The 17,182-nt window shown below is 34.2% G+C and overlaps 2 protein-coding genes across 4 annotated transcripts; both read left to right on the top strand.

Annotated features, from left to right (window-relative positions):
• The first annotated feature begins 2,026 nt into the window (after window positions 1-2,026).
• On the top strand, window positions 2,027-5,968 carry LOC105328812 (microfibril-associated glycoprotein 4). Of its 2 annotated transcripts, XM_034467088.2 has the most exons (6): window positions 2,027-2,160; window positions 3,419-3,556; window positions 3,852-4,006; window positions 4,311-4,407; window positions 5,140-5,304; window positions 5,572-5,968. In XM_034467088.2, exons 1-6 carry the CDS (start codon window positions 2,085-2,087, stop codon window positions 5,838-5,840), a joined length of 900 nt encoding a protein of 299 aa, XP_034322979.2. In that variant the 5' UTR covers window positions 2,027-2,084; the 3' UTR covers window positions 5,841-5,968. The 2 variants fall into 2 exon arrangements, with proteins under 2 accessions (XP_034322979.2, XP_034322980.2); XM_034467089.2 differs by lacking the exon at window positions 3,419-3,556 and having other exon boundaries at window positions 2,048-2,160.
• Window positions 5,969-8,290: 2,322 nt separating this feature from the next.
• LOC105328815 (voltage-gated hydrogen channel 1) lies at window positions 8,291-16,771 on the top strand. Of its 2 annotated transcripts, XM_066087070.1 has the most exons (9): window positions 8,291-8,431; window positions 8,771-8,832; window positions 10,274-10,398; window positions 10,768-10,868; window positions 10,981-11,034; window positions 11,166-11,304; window positions 12,969-13,072; window positions 14,016-14,074; window positions 14,333-14,414. In XM_066087070.1, the coding sequence occupies exons 2-8, from the start codon at window positions 8,792-8,794 to the stop codon at window positions 14,019-14,021; spliced, it is 570 nt and encodes a 189-aa protein (XP_065943142.1). In that variant the 5' UTR covers window positions 8,291-8,431; window positions 8,771-8,791; the 3' UTR covers window positions 14,022-14,074; window positions 14,333-14,414. The 2 variants fall into 2 exon arrangements, with proteins under 2 accessions (XP_065943142.1, XP_034322975.2); XM_034467084.2 differs by lacking the exons at window positions 8,291-8,431; window positions 8,771-8,832; window positions 10,274-10,398; ... (2 more) ...; window positions 11,166-11,304; window positions 12,969-13,072 and adding an exon at window positions 13,467-13,614 and having other exon boundaries at window positions 14,333-16,771.
• The last annotated feature ends 411 nt before the right edge of the window (window positions 16,772-17,182 follow it).

The following is a 17,182-nucleotide window of genomic DNA, read 5'->3' as shown; positions in this document are numbered from 1 at the left end:
TGGGCAGTTAATATTTCTTGTTTAAATTGGGGGTCCATATGAAAGTTTCTGTGATATCTTGACACCAGTCCCCTTCCCCGTTTATGTGTATGTACACAGTCAATCATTTTCATAGGCATACAATATACGATGTTTCTAGTCATGTGACATCGCTTCCGTGCATTTCTGCAAATAACTGTAGTTTTTTCTTTCTTTATTATGTACATTTTTTCAAGTTTCCAATATCCTTGCGGCAAATAAAGAGTTCAAGCACATCGAATCCAAGCTAACTCCATCGAGTGAACATTGTGCTATTTTTAGATTTTGGAAAATCCACAACATTCGATAATGGCGGAGATGTCGAAAAAAGCACATTATATTAAAACAAGAAGTAATCACGTCTCTATTTATGCATTAATCACCAATTAATAAACTCAGTTTTAATATATCTTAATCATAAGCTAAGTCCTTAAACCGTAAACCACGTGTGCCCCCTTGCTGAGATCGATGTCGAAATTAACTGCGCTCACTGCGGGTGCAAGTGTTTTTCCTGAAGTTTGAGCGGAGAAACGACAACTTTATATCTACTAATTACAGTTAAGATGTGTAATAATTGGAAAAATAATTTTGCTTTGAAATAAACATGCATAGCGGGAAGCATGGCGGCATTGTGTGATGCATGGCGGGGGATCTTCAATGCATGGCGGTACCGCCATGCAAAATCGGCCTGGGGAATTTTTAAAAAACCCTCTTAAAATGGTAGGATCGGGCCATTTTTGTAGGTTAGGTCGGGTTACCCGAAACACACAATTTTTTTGTTAGGCCTAAAAACGCACCTGTATATTACCAATAATATGCTAATAAAGTTTGAATTTGAATTTAAGATTGCTTTTCTATATTGTTTCTGCCTACATATTTTCAGAGTCAGTCGATCCATAAAACGTAGTAATGTTTCCTAAGTTAGGTTGTATCTATTTATCATATGGCCTGTTTCTCTCTGCTCAAGTCAGTGTCCGATATGACTTTATTGATATTTTTTTTACAAAGTAGGATGTAAAATGTTAATACCATCTCACATTTAAAAACCTTTTCAATATATAAATGATGCCTGTTTGGGAGGCTAACAGTTTACAATTGACACCACGGAGAAAACCATTGTGAAGCGTCGGTTTTCGAGGATTATGTCTTTTAGATTCATAATCGTGATTTTTGTGAATTGATTTTAATCAACTCTCTTATGCAGTTACCCTGGCAAACCGAAAGTGAAACAGTGTTTGGACCTAAGCACAAATCATCACCGATGACAAGACTTAGTTCTTGAAAATAATAGAAAAATTCAAAGTAATGGATGCTGAAGCATTCTTTTTCAAGGAAACTTATCATTAAACACTTTGAAAATAGTCAGATTTTATATAATACGAACAACTTAGATATTTTTATTTTTAATGTATTTTTACGCTAGAGTTTAATATAGCCTCGTTCAACCAAACGCTAGACTGTCTCTGTAAATCTCCGACAAGCAGAAAGGCTCTCTTGCTTCGGAGATTAACGGAGACAGCCGAGCGTCTGGTTGAATGAGACTAGATTCGATATCAATAGTGCTTGGATCCATAAATTTTTTAGAATTGCTTCGATTACTTATACATAGTTTGAAATATATCTTTAAATATTACACAACATGATTCATATGGCGTTTCTCGAAATTCTTGTCGGAAAAGTCTAAAATTCATATAATAAAAAAGTGCGTAATTCAAATACAGACTAGAAACTAATTGCCATGCAAGATAAGTTGATTTTAAAATAAATGAAAATCGATAAAATCAACTCCCGTCAGTACTTCAGTAATTTGATTTGATACGCAATCTAGTATGAATTTTATTTCAAATGTACTCACTACTGCAACAGCTGAAAACTGTAACAATAGTGTGGATTTTGATTTTGATGTGGTGAAAATATGCTTTATCTTCAGTTGCCACAATAAATCAAACACTTGATTGTCAATAGTGTTTATTCGATTGGTTTTAGTAACATATGTCTGATAAAAAAATTATGATGTAATAAACCTAGAGAAGTTTCAGTCCCCCAGTGTATCTCTTACAGATATAATGGATCTGTATGTGCAACTCTGTTTTCTCCTAACTATATTTTCCCAGGGGTTTGCTGGGAAAGAAATAAATCCAGGTAATAGAATCTAATATTTCAGGAAGTTGTTTACTCAAGGTTTGAGTTCTCAAATTCGAATTGTTATAAAATTCAATGTTTTGAGTAAAATTTGTTCTAAACTTAAAATGTATTTATAAAATTAATTATTATTGATATAACATTTGATATTTTTACTATATTATGGAATTTGGCTCAAACAAAGTTAGACTTTTAGCAAATTAAAACAGATGAAATTTGGACTAAATTTTTCAGCTTTTGTATTTACTGAAATATGTTTGGTATTGCTATAATATGTATAGTTAAGATTTTATTTATTATCTAACATTGTTTTGCATATTTCTGTTTGTTTTATTACACCTTTTCATTTCGATGATATACACTATACAAAAATATTGAAAAATGAGTATGAACGGTAAAAGACACCATATCTCAAAAATTTGATCATTGCCCTCATATAAATGTTATGCCAACAGAGTAAGGTCAATATACTATGTTTAATAATATAAATGTTTTAGTGTAATCTTCATTCATTTTTTGTTATATTTAATCAAACATTGGTCGGGATTTGAAAAGTGATAGAGGAAATTCGGACTGGAATATTATATTTATAAAAACTGTGAATGGAAACTTAATGCGTTTCAATGCCATTCATAAACTGTATTTCATTTTTAAAAGAGTTTAGCAATTTGTATCATCCAAGTTAAGAAAATTTCAATCATAATGTAAACTTTTTAGGGATTTTTCTTCAATTTTCAAAAAATATTCAATGGCGCAAAACTAACTCAAAAAGTAGATCATTGATTCATTTTTTGAAAGTGAAAAATAACACAACCATGGAAGGTCCATCACGCACAATAGATGGTTTTTCATGATCATCATTTTGTTCCTTATTTATAAACACTTAAACAAGTTAATTCCCAAAAATTAAGGGTATTTTACAAAGCTTTTTTGGAGCTAGAATATTTCGAATTTTCCTTCAGATAGCATGCAAAATGCATTTGAATCCTTACAAATAAAGCCATACTATACATTTTCAATTAAACAATTGATAGCTAAATAAAAAAGAATCATATAACACAAAATTAGTATTATAAAATTACTATTAGAAGTGGAAATTTTCACATTGTGGACATAGGAAAAATATAACAAATGGAAGATAGGTCGCATCTGACCTTAATAAAGGAAGATAGAATAAAATTCTGGAATGAAAGACGATAAATAAACGTTAGATATTAAATACAATCATGTACTTGATGAATAACTTGTATGTTTGTAGTATTAAGCCACTTAGCTTTGTACAGTAAGTATTGGTCTCAGAAGCTCTCTAAGGCTGCCGATGGATCCACCATTTTGACAACATCTTATCGGTTTCCTAACAGTATGACAGATGATAAGCAACCAACACCAGAAAACTGTTAGTTTATTAAATGTTTACAAATGCAAACCAGGTTTTGGTTTACTTTTATTTTAAAGTATAATCTTAAACAAGATAGTTTACGCAGTCATAATAAAAGCTGGTAATATTGTCTCGTCTATTAATTTCGATAATTGATAATACATGCATTTTCGTCATTTTTAATTAATTTTTAAATCTAAGATTTTGCATCGATTTCGTTTTCATTAAACTCAAGCATAAATCAAAAATACATTCATTGGTCAGTCTTGTAAAAAAAAACATCAATAAGAAGCTGGGTTTATTTTTTCAACAGATAAACTGGTTCAGTCTGGCCTGGTTCCCGTGGACTGTAGTGATGTTCACAGGGTCTGGCCGAGGGCTCCCAGTGGCGTATACCGTATCTATCCGGGAGGAGGTCAAGGTCACAGTGTATATTGTGACATGACCTTGGACGGGGGAGGATGGACGGTATACAAGCAAACTAATTTCTTTTAATTAAAGGAGAGTGAAAAATCAACTGAAGACCCATTAGATTTACGTTACATTTTCAATATGAGGCTTTTGGCCGTATTCTATTGTTGTGCATTTTAAAAATTAAAACAATTTTAGCTTTGAAATCAAAACATAAAAAGAACCATACGCCATATTTTGGGTTTCAGCGTGTCCTTCAATACAATCAAAAAAAGAAGGATAGTTTCTTTAGCAATTCACTTATAATGTCTCATGCATTTGTTAAAAACTCTGCAGTACATATTATGGTCTACATTTTAAGGTATTTCTGAGAAGAATGGACGGTTCTGAAAAGTTTAATAGAAAGTGGGAGGAGTATCAAAGAGGATTTGGGAATGTCTCAGCCGAACATTGGCTAGGTCTGTACCAGTTCATGAATTTTTGATCTATATGATAGACCTCATGTTAAAGCATGTTTATATATCTATCATTCTGTTTTGGGTCAAAAAGTGCAACGCGGTAAAATAAAGTATAACTTTCGATAGTGAAATTACCTTATATTCATATTTGAACAATTATTTCGAATTGTGTTTATATTGTTATATGAAAACAAAGACATTTACAATAGTAAATAGAAATTTTTCAGCTTTAATTAGGTATGGTGTGGATTTATTATTAAGTTCTTAGTTCTTGCTAACTTGATTTTTCCATACACTAACTGACTAAGTTATAAACGTGCTTTGAGTTTGTTTTATTTAACTGTTTGTTTTGTATTTGTTGTTTTGTTTTGTTTGTTTCTTTGTTTTTTATGGATTTTTTTTCTTTCAATTTATTTTTTTAATACTCATGTTTTAGGCAATCATGAAATAATTCGTCGGTGCTGAAACTGTGTTTAACCTTAAACTCATCTTTATAAATACGCACATATACATGTGTCCAATGATCAATGTCAATTGTTTATGATGATGAAAATAATCTGGCAATTTCATATTTATGCTGCATTTATAGAATATTGATACTTTACAGCTTTGAAAATTAAAGTTTAACGTTAACAAGACCTAAGAGGGACCGAAATTGTCATCTTAAATGATAATTTCTGCGAGCTAATTTTGATAACATGATGATATTAATTTCTACGTATTCGGTTCAAGGGAACCAGATATTACACGAAATAACCGCCCACAGGCTCTACGAATTAAGAGTCAACCTGGAAGATTTCGCCGGCAACAAGAGATTTGCTAAGTACAGTCACTTCCGGATTGGAAACGAGGCTGACGGATATCGTCTGACTTTGTCTGGTTATACGGGGAACGCAGGTAAATCAAAATTTACCCCACCTTTACAACGATTTCATTTAACAACTTTAATGTATATTTTTGTAATCAAGATAGTGTTATTGAATTAACTATATGATATTAAATATATATCAAAGGTTGGTATACATATATTTACATGCAGACTCACTATGAAATGAAATGCCGATTAAATAGTTTGAAATGAAATGCCGGTTAAATACATAGTAAAAGATCTTTCATATGTATATTGATATGTACACTTTACTCATGCCATGCTTATATGTGCAGGTGATTCGCTAGATACTGCTAGAGGCCAGAAATTTTCCACATATGACAAAGATCAGGATTCTTCGTCTGCCAACTGTGCCATGAGTGGTAGAGGCGGTTGGTGGCATAACGCTTGTTTCAATGCTCTCCTAACGGGCGTTTACTACAAAAACACGTCAAATGTACCCAAGTTTAAAGGCGTCACGTGGTTCTCGTGGAAAGGAATATACTACTCACTCAAATCTGCTACAATGATGCTAAGAAAACATCAAATGAAAAGGAGCAACTAAATAGAGTTTTATCTTTATGTTTTCGTTTTCTTTGAAGTAAATTTACTGAAATCTGAAATAAAGTTTTTTTTACGAGCATGTGCAAACAATGCTCGAAATGTCATTTGTAATTAATTGAATTGAAATTTACACAGCTGTTGAACAGCTATAACAACCAGTATAACAGCTGTAATAAATTTATCTAAAAGGATTTTGTTTTCCTTATATGGTGCACTTTATTGCAGAAACAAGTGCATTTTTTGTACAAATAATGATGTATAATGTGTAAGTCACAGATGTATCTTAATCGTCATTTCCCGCAGCTGTCAAATGTACCACGTACTAGTAATTGAAAACTACTTGCAAATTGCAAAAAAAAAACCAACAGAAATAGCGTCACCGGTGAGTTCTCCCTATCAGCCCGTAGATGGCGCTCCAACATTTGAGAGGCCGATAAATATATTGAATATTTTTTCACATGACAGTCAAATGTATATCTTATAAAACGTATTTTGCTTATAAAAACCATTCATTTAAACTTTGATTCAATTTATTATATTGAGTTGTACAACTCATCAGGATACAAATTACATAATATACATGTACATTACATAATCACTACTCGATTATAAATGGTACTGAAAGTGCGTTACTTTACTGATAATCTTATAGGCAATAATTGGTTGTTTGGACGTGATTTTGGGACCTGGGTTGAGTCTTAGGGATTTTTCTGTAAATCTTAACATTCAGAAAAATATTCTTTTTTTTTAATTGTAGAATCAAACAATCCAATGCATTTTTATACAATCAAGTAATTACAACAGCTTTATTCATACTTACTTAAAAACAAAATCATTCATTGAGAGAGAGAGAGAGAGAGAGAGAGAGAGAGAGAGAGAGAGAGAGAGAGAGAGAGAGAGAGGGGGGGGGGGTAATTGTGTTGAACATGAAGCGTCAACGGTTGGAAAAGGGTATTCAAAGCTTAATATAATCTATTAAATAATCAGAGTCTGCCATTGTTCCGGCAAGTCTATTAAGAAGAAAAATCCAAGTTTCCCGTCTCGGTCATATAGAAATCATCAAGTCTGCACTTTTGGACAGCTACATGAATAAAGATTAGATTTTGTATATGTCTTTTAATATGTATAAGTAATTCACGAATTGCATGTTTTTCATTAAGACATCTTTTCGTCTATAAATATCGGATTTCATAACCAAGAAGATAGAATAGATCCAGAACTGCACTTCTGTAGTCTCTATTTGATTCGAAAACAGTCTTTGCATTGCTGTTATCTCCATTTGTTGATGCAGACTCACACTGACGTTCTGCAATCTTCACACTGTAATACAGCTTCATATAAATAGTTCCAATTTGGCATTTTCAACCAACTGTTAATTACGTGGCTTCCATTCTATTGCAATATGTTACCGATAGTTCGGGCGGTTAAAGGAAGAAATTCAGTACTTAAATGCATATTAAAAGTCTGATCTCTTGTCATAAATATACATTTTATCAATGATGGAATGCAAGAACATTTTGTAATTGATTTAGAGAGTTCTACTTTCGACCAGTCATGAATAAGAACTTTTATTATACCTCTGTTAATATTTTCTATGCAAATTTACAACGAATAGACAAGCTATTTTATCTTACCGTGAAATAGTTTCCGTGCTATCTGCTCATGGTGAATAGTCATTGAATATGACGTTATCCGATCACTACATTAAATTCAAAGTCCGATATCACTAATTTGTTTATCATCAAGAAATTATGCATCGCCGCAAAATAAAGTTTTCTTCGGTTTAATAAAATACCTATATACAGACTATTCCGACGATAGGAAGTTTATTGTCCTTTCGACAGCCACTACACACGTTTATCCACGGCTTCGCCTCGTACATTAGTTGCTTTCTTGGGGGGGGGGGGGGGGCAATAAACTTGCTATCGTCCTCATAGCCAGTAAATAGGTGTAGATTATAAGTTTAACCAGTATTTTTACACACAAAAATAAGCGGACAAGGTGGGTTTTAAATGATATGCTGTAATAAGAGCATTTCTCCTTCGATGGTGAAAAAAACACACACAACTGAAAATAAAATAGTTTTCCGGGATTTAAGGTATCCAATGTATAAAGAGACATACTGAATTTTGAATCATTCTAAATTAGTTACAAATGTATCGCTAGATGTTGATAAATAGCCCCACTTAATCAGAGAACCGTTTAAGTAAGTCAGAAAAAGGTCCATGTGGAGTTTTAAACTTGTGAACAATTTTAGGCCTTGTTGATTTTTTCGCATACAAGTTAAACATATATTCATATATAGACTTATCATTCGTCATTTACAAAATTAGATGGAGATCGCTCATGATTACAAAAGGAAATTTCTGTTTAAAAGTTAGTCAAAGTAAAAAAACAAATTACAAGATTAAACATGAGTACTTAACTAGCATGTTCCGAATTATCCTAAGAGGATTCATGCAGCGGAGGTAAGTAATTAAGGGCGACAGGAAATGACTACGCGGATTTACCGGAACTAACTGTCATCGGTTTTGTAAAAGATGATAGGATATCTAGAGGATACCGGCTGAGAAGAGCGATCGAATTTTACACGTAAGTTTCTGTCCGTACCCTGGGTGAATTCTGCCTTGGTGGGGGGAAATATTGTCTCTTTTCTCTTTTCTTGAAGTGTGCATGCACGGGAAAAGTTTGAAAAAACGACAGTTACCTTAATGGTCGCAGAAATTTATATTAATATGCAAATCATTCTGATCAATACGATTGGATTGTTTTGAAAACTGGCCATTGGGAATCTAATCAAATTCTAACGTCTTTGTCAGATTCTTTATAAAAAAAATTTCTCTCTTGCAAAATTGATTTTTGAGCAAGTAAATCACTTTTACTAGAACACGAGGTGTCGTTAAATACTCAAAGCTAATAATTTTATGACAGAAAACTGGTACATTGACAGACATGGAAAACAACGAGGAGTTCCGGGAGGGAACAGAAAATGGGTATGATTACTTGTTACATTCACCGGATTATTGTAGTTTTGGAATTTTCAACCATTATTTTGTTATTAATATTTCTGCCCGATTATATGGCATGATTAATACTAAAACTAAAGTAATTATTTTTATTCGTATACATTAAAATATGTACCATTGGAAAGATGTCCAAAGTCAGGAGTAATTCAGTAAAGGTTAAGATTATTTCATTAAGTATCTAAAAATCAATTATTTGAAACATATTGATCTCGGTAAAAACATAGAACCATTTTTACAGGAGCTTAGTTGGGTCAAACAGCATTGTGACAAAGGCCCGTCTATTTAATTTTTCTTTCAGTATGGCTCTTTGAAATTAACAACATTTGTCGGGTTTTTGAAGCTAAGACTACCCAGCTGTGTATATTTCACTTGAAACCAGAGTCATTTTTAAATTGTGTTGATGCAAGGAAATGATAGTTACATCTTACCGAAAGTTTAAGGTGTTGTGGGACACTTCCATGTTGTGACGTATTGTTTATCGAATTAAACAATAAAATTGAGTGTAATTATATAACTACTTTCTTTCCCAATTTTTTCAACTATCAGTCTAGCGCAGTGGATTAAAGGGAATCCCGCATGGAGTTTTTCAATTTTATTTCTCCAAGTATTTAAAAGCTATTTTTTTTGGTTAAATATTGTAAAATTTGAAAATTCTAAACCGGTGAAAGTATTTCAATCAATATGTACTTTAATCCACATTAACATCGACAGCTGTTCCATACCACCTTAATTAAGGTCTAATTTAAATGGTTCAAATTCACTGGCACGTTGCATCGTTTTTAAAAGCGGTGGTGTGGGGACTCTTCCAAATCATTATTGACAAAAATGCAAGGAAAACGGAGGTAGAAGTAGCGTAGTTACCTATCACTTCAATTTAACTGTGTAATTTCCTTATTTCACTTCATTTTTTTACACACTACCCTAACAGTGTGGGGGCAGGTAAGGGGCTCTATGATAATTCACTTTTTGTCTGCTAATTTACATAAAAATGTATGCTGCGAAAACGGGATTGGAAGCCTCCCACCCCCACCCCCACTCCCCACCCCCAGCCCCCTCCGATGCGACGTGTCCGGTTCATAAAGGTAACTAGTGAAAATCAATTTTTACACCCTGTTACATGTGCCCTACATTGCCAATGTCAACAACAATTTTCTGTATAATACTTTGTTAACAAGTGATATGAATTATGAATACTACACGTGTAAAGTTGTGTGAATAATGTATCATATCCTTTTGAAATAAACTAAATTATAATTATACATAGTCAAGGGAACTAAACTATCGCAAGGGCTGACGTATAGTACCTGCTTAAGTCGTCCTAATGACTGGCTTTATAATATGGAGTTTTCCTTGTTAACTTTTCAATTACCATTGACTGGCTTTATAATGATCTGACGGTATTCTCCAGTTGTAAAGCCAAGATGAGAAAGGTGTTCCACAATCCCATCACCCACCTCATCATCATCGCTTTCATCGTCCTTGATATCGCTATTCTCCTCGTGGTTCTTCTGGTTGACATCAACGTGATTCAGGGTAAGCCTTGTATGTGCAGCCAATAAAACAACAGAGCAAGTCACTGATAGCCAATGGAAACACAGAGCTAGTCGTTGACACCCAATCAAAACAAAGAGCTAGTCGTTGACAGCCAATCAAATCACAGATCTAGTTTTTGACAGCCAATCAAAACACATAGCCCGTCATTGACAGTCATTCAAAAACTGTATAAAAACAATACAGCCAATCACAACACTACAAATACTCAGACAGCCAATCGGAACACAAATCTAGTCTTTGACAGCCATTTTGTCTTTCCACAAATATTTATTGAAAAACTAAATCCAATGTTACTTAAACTTACCGACATTTTTGGGAAGACAATATCATACTCCTTCTGTGTTACAGTCCGGGCTGAGACGGAGGAAGATGAGGAGCACCTGAGGGAGGAGTTGGAGGACGGACTTCACTACGCCGCCCTCACCATCATCTCACTCTTTGTCGTCGAGGTATACGTTTACTCTTCCTGTCACACAATGATTAAACCGTTCATAAACTCTGATCGCCTTTTAACGTTCAACAAAATATACATCAATACCTCTAACTCGTTGTATTTTTCAGGTGGTTATAAAGATATATATAGAAGGAAAACATTTTTTCTCGGATAAATGGGAGGTAATACGTTTTTCAGATATATGCGTTATTGACTAAGTTTTTTTTTAATCTGTTTAGCGCTTTCCTGTAATCATTAGTTTCTTTTATTACACCTAAAAATAAAATCATTGTTGTGATATTTTTTCATCAAGGTGTTTGACGCTATCGTTATTTTTGTGACCTTTGGCCTTGACCTGGCCTTGGCCTTTAGTCCCGTCAGCAGTGCCGTTCGGGACAGTGTGGCACTGCTGGTATTCCTCAGATTGTGGCGGGTCGTCAAAATTATGACAGGTGAGTCAGTACAAGAAACGACTTAAAAAGAAATACATGTAATATAATAAGTTGGTCACTGAAGTTTTAAGAAAAAAAGACAAAGCTACTAATACACAGTACCAGGCTTTAATGATAAATAAATGATGAATAAAAGTGAAATACGAGAAATTAAATGGCCAACTTAGATAAAATAATAACTTTTTTCTTCGTTGTTTCTTCAAGAAACAGCTTTGTGGATATCATCAACAGTAAGAAAAACTCTAAGTCCCATACATTATGCATACGTCCACCGTGGATGTGGTTATGTTTAACTTCCGGATTATACATGTATTACTACAACCACCACCAATCTAAGGTTGCAATATACAGATTGCAACGGTGGGGTTGTGGGGTTAATTCACTGCCACGATGACCAATGCATGACGCAAAGATACTGTAGATTTCTTATTATACCCGAGTTCTTAAGTCCAATGATTCTGCGATTGAAACGTTTTCCATCAAATTGCAAAAGCATAAAATCGCAAATACCGATTATTTCATTATAGTTTACATATATCCAAAGAGTAAAAGCGAGATTTTAAAGTTATATGTATTCCTTGCGTTTTATTTGGGATTTACAGCATTTACTGCCATTCTTTAATTCTGTAAAGGTGTTCGAAATAAAAGTTAACTTTGTATTAAGTGTACATGTAGGACCTAAAATTATTTCTTGTTATCTGAAATTTACTTACTATGTTTCACAAACATTTGGAATTTAAACATTCTAAATACATGTTCCAACCTCTTAATTAGAAAACGATATTAATTTTTTTCTGTTTTTATGATTTACAATGCTTTAGAAATGCATTTCTAGTGATTTAATGACTTTGAGAGTCAGTCGTAGAGTTATAAGCAAGATAAAGGGCTGATAATTCTTTGTCATGTAAACAAGGATCGTACCCTGTTTTTGTTTACATAGTTTCAATATACATGTACTATTAATAAAATCTTTTTCAAACTGATTTGTCGATTTTTCTATTCATTTTAAGCACATATAGACAGTTTCTAACGTTTAACATTTATTTTAAGTCTAAAATTGGAATTTTCACTTCAACATTCAAAATGTTAACAAAAGCTTTGTTAACATTGCAAGGAATTGTAAGCTCTGTAACTCGCTTATAGATTATCTACATGTAGGTGTTTCAATTCGTCCTTATCATTTAATTAAACAATAATTGCAGCAGCTTTTTTTTTATCAATACGATGATTTAGATACCTTGAAGTACTATTATAGTATTCACCTTTAAACCCTTCGAGCTTCACAGGATTTGATTCAGTTCATATCCCGTTGAACTTTATAACTTGCTGTTCATTTCTTAAATAATCATTTAAGTATGAAACTAAAGTGCTGCTATTATTACAATGTTTGTTCTTTGTCTTTTTAAGTCAGTAAATAGAAAAGTTTTATTTTTAAAAATGAAGTTGTCAAATTATTTCTTGATTACTGAAAATGTGGTTTTCTTTATTAGAAAAAAAAAACCAGCATTATGTTCCATGCAGTTAGTTTGAGGGTTTGCAAACATATGATTATCCATGTTGCAGATTTTTATGCTTTGCGTTTTCCGGCGGTTGAGTTTTATTGGTTAATGTATGATTAGAAAAAAAACAATCATTTTATTCTATTCGTCTCTTTTTGCCCACAGAAATCCAATACTGCGTCCGAAGAGAAGTCCCGGAAGCCATAGACAAAGAGAAACTGGCGCAAGAGAAAGCTGATTGGTTGGCGAGGAGACAGGGACATACAAAAGTGCGTGCTTCTGTTCTCTTATGAAGACTAAATCAAGTGTCCTGTGAGCATATTGAATTATATTTACCGTCCCCTAAAAAATTGATTACTTTTTACTGGAACCACTTTCATTCATTGTTTACAAACAGAAATGAACATTTCTTTTGTGTTACATATTACGCATAAAGCAGCATATATAACACTTATATATAACTCATGAATACTGTTTATATGAATGATCTTATTCGGTAGTAAACTATGGTGAATCTAGATGTATGAATGATCTGATAGAATCAAACAAAAGATTAACGTGTCAATAGGTCACATTGAGTAATGACATATAAATAAAGACAATACCGGGGTAGTTTAATGTAAATAAGATAGGATACAGGGACCCTCCCTGTGGAATGCCAGCTGTGATATGACCGATAACAATATTATATTACGTACTTACACTACTATAGAAAATCGTAACACACACCACAGATTCTCATTTCATTCTGAATCTGTTCACTCTTCACAACTCACAATGATATTTCTGGGGATTTGGATTGCTCTTTTGGGTAAATATTTTTTATTTTTTTTCAGCCGATTAAATATGCACGTGAGGAATATTACCCAGTAATAATTAAACTGTTACATAAATCTTGAACAATGGGGATAAAAATCTTACCTGCCGGTACTTTGTTTCTTAAAAATACAAAAAAATATCAGCGCATAAAAAATTATTCTATTCAAAATAAATTACAAAATATATAGATTAAAGTTAGAATGCAATTCCACATCGTTTTACTTATGCATTTTTGCTATCAAAGTGATGTAATTTTTAAAACAGAATATCTAAAATTCGGAAATATTACATGTGATTTCGATCAATTGAGTCTAATTATATTGTGGCTAACAATTTTAAGTAAACATAGAAACAAAATAATGATAATTGATTTGTAATTCACATTTATTACAGGTGTGACATTCGGTGGAGCGGAGCAGCTTACTGGACAACTTCACTTACAAAATACGCAGGTACGATTATTCCAAATCGAAGACCTTTACCTTAAAACATTCATGAATAAAAGTAATCGATCGCATTTTATTTACATCAACAGAAATGCCTCTCTCCAGGGGTTTATCAAACGTAATCATTTTTTAACAATTTCAAACGACTGTTAAGTTATATACATCACATATAAAAGATACAGCAGTGATATCGTATACTTATGTATATCCTTTACTAAATCATTACTGTATACGTACTGTATACGTATCTTCGTTATGTTACAGATAAGATTTAAAAGTCGTTCAAACTTTGATTATCACTTGAGAGGGAACACCGATAAAAAGTTGTCATCCACTTCATCAACGCCATCCGACAAAAGTTTATCGCACGGGACCCCGACCTCGCCCATCCAGTCATCGAATCATTCGTCGCTATCAACATCCAAAGCACCTATCACCAGATCGTCATCGTTTTTATTACTAAAGTCTTCCTCGTCAGTTCATACATCATCAACAACATTAGTCTCTTCGTTACCAGCCTCTATGACATCATCGTCCTCACCCCTTTCTTCCTTGACATCATCGACTACCATATCACCGACAGCCATGTCAACTAAATCAACACCTTTAATGTCAACTCCGGGCAGCTCTATTTCGTCAAAAACGTCGTCGCCTCTCTTTTCCACAGCTAGCAGTAAAACTGATTCTGTCACAAAGACGAGCACGATGTTGTTTAAGTCAAACACTGCGATAACCATGTCTCATCCACAAACCGAAATTACAAGCCCCGGGAATACACATTCTGCACTTACGCCTTTGACAACTGCCATTGGAAAAACGACGCCGAATGGTAAAACAAACCCTAGTATTCTTACAAGTTCAGTTCCACCGTCAAGGCAAACTACAGCACCAAACAAGATAACAACACCAAAGCAGACGCCATTACCGAAGCAGACGACAACATCAAAGCAGACGCCACTACAGAAGCAGACGGCATCTTCAAAGCAGACAAAAATCCCACTGTCAAGTGTAACATCCGTTTATGTAAAACCCACTACTGATAAACCAATTCAGACATCATCGACAGTGATAACAACAATGACACCGACCACGAAGACAACAACATCTAAAACTGAGAACCCTGAAACTACGTCTCTAAAACCTAGACTAACAAGCAAACAGGCATCTTCAACATCAGCAACTGTACAAATTACAACTTCAACGCAGCAGCCGCCTAAAACAACAACAACCAAACACACACAGCCCACAAAATTTACGACTCAGAAACAAGTGGTGACAACGAAAACTACAACAAAACCTACGGTAACGCCAAACCAGGAGTCCAAAACATCGACAACAAAACATACTCCGCCAGTGAAATCTAGCCGTACATTGTTTACGTTACTATCTACAACAGCATCAGCTAAACAGACATCCTCAACATTAAGTATTCGAACTACCAAGATGGAATCAATGCCAGCAAAGCAGACTGAAAAAGCATCAACCACTCAATCTACTTCAACAGTGGAACCCACAGTTTTGACAACACGAACTACATTGCCTCCGTCATTGACCACGGGTTTGTCTTCAACATCTGAATCTGCAACAACAAGGTTAACTCTTTTAACCGAGTCGACAACCGTTTCTCCAGGTAGATCATCTACATCAGCAAGCACCCAAACGTCTTCCTCGACTGTTACGTCAAAACTGGAGCCACAAACCGTCTCCAATGGATCCAAAGAGCCATTGGTAACCAGTACCACTAGCAAAGAAACATCACAACAAACTGGTAGTTCCACGGTAAATCACGTGCAATCGTCTTCACACGATTTGACACGCCAGGAACATACCGTTACTGTACCAGACACACACAGCCTGCCTACAACCCAAGGTACGCTTACTAACCAATCACAGCAAAGCTCGTCCCTAAGTAAACGTTCCATTGGCGCCATTGCCGCCGCGTGTTCGATCGTTGCATGCGTGGCCATTATCGCTGTCGTTTACTTCTACGTCAATAGGCGGTATAGAAAGGGAGGGAAATCCTGGGAAGTCGTGGATGAGCATTCCCGCATTGAAACCACTGACATGAGTGCCAAGATGGACATCGTCTTACAAGACTTTGATCAAGGGGATAAGAAGTCAGGGGGAGAAACTTTTAGACCCGTCAACCATATATAATACCTAGTAATGATCGCACGGCGAAATAACACTTGACTAACAACCGATCTAATTCCCCGGTCATTGGTGTTTTACAATGTTCTATTTTTTACACTGTATCCTTGTATACATTCACTGATTAGTGTACGTAAATAAGTAAGACGTTCTTTTAACGTCTTGTACTTAGATAAATATTGGTCATTAGAAAACTTAATGTCGAAAAAAAAAATCAATGAAATATTTATTCTTATTTGTTTTGATTAGTAATTATAGTAATATTCTGAATTATTAATTAATGATGATAACGATGAAAATTCAGAATGCACACTGGCAATATACAGTTTAATAGATTTGCTTTGTATGAATTTTAAGGAGTTGAACTCTTATATCCAAAGGTTAAAACGGCTGGTCCGGAAAGCATTTCATGCAATGTTTATTACATCATACTGAAATAAATGATTTCATCTTCGGTGTTGTAGAGTAATTATTTCATTGTTTCCTGCTCAACTATGGTTCACTCAAACTTTTCAGGAATACATCCTACTTTTTTTAATTATTTAAAATAAATTATACCATAGGTTCCGGAGATAATACACTGTACCATGGTTGCTGGAATTTTTCCTTGAACGCTGTGCCAGTCAGGGGCGGTTATTTCCTGCAGTCTGTACAGCTTTGAGATAATATCGTTACTTTTTAGCTCACCTGAGCTGAAAGCTCAAGTGAGCTATTCTAATCACATTTTGTCCGTCGTCCGTCCGTCCGTCTGTCCGTCTGTAAACTTATTACATTTTGAACTTCTTCTCTAAAACCGTTATCCAATTTCAACCAAATTTGGCACATAGCATCCTTATGGGAGGGCGAATATAAATTGCAGAACTAAAAGTTCGATCTGTATTCAAAGCGGAGAAACCCTTGAAACTGTAGAAAAAGGGGGGTGCATTTTTAAACATCTTCTTCTCAAGAACTACTGAGTCCAAT

This window comes from Magallana gigas, chromosome 6 (genome assembly GCF_963853765.1).
Source record: "Magallana gigas chromosome 6, xbMagGiga1.1, whole genome shotgun sequence".
Lineage (NCBI taxonomy): Eukaryota > Metazoa > Mollusca > Bivalvia > Ostreida > Ostreidae > Magallana > Magallana gigas.
Note: the sequence above shows the minus strand (reverse complement) of the source record. Positions and strands in the feature narration are given on the sequence as shown.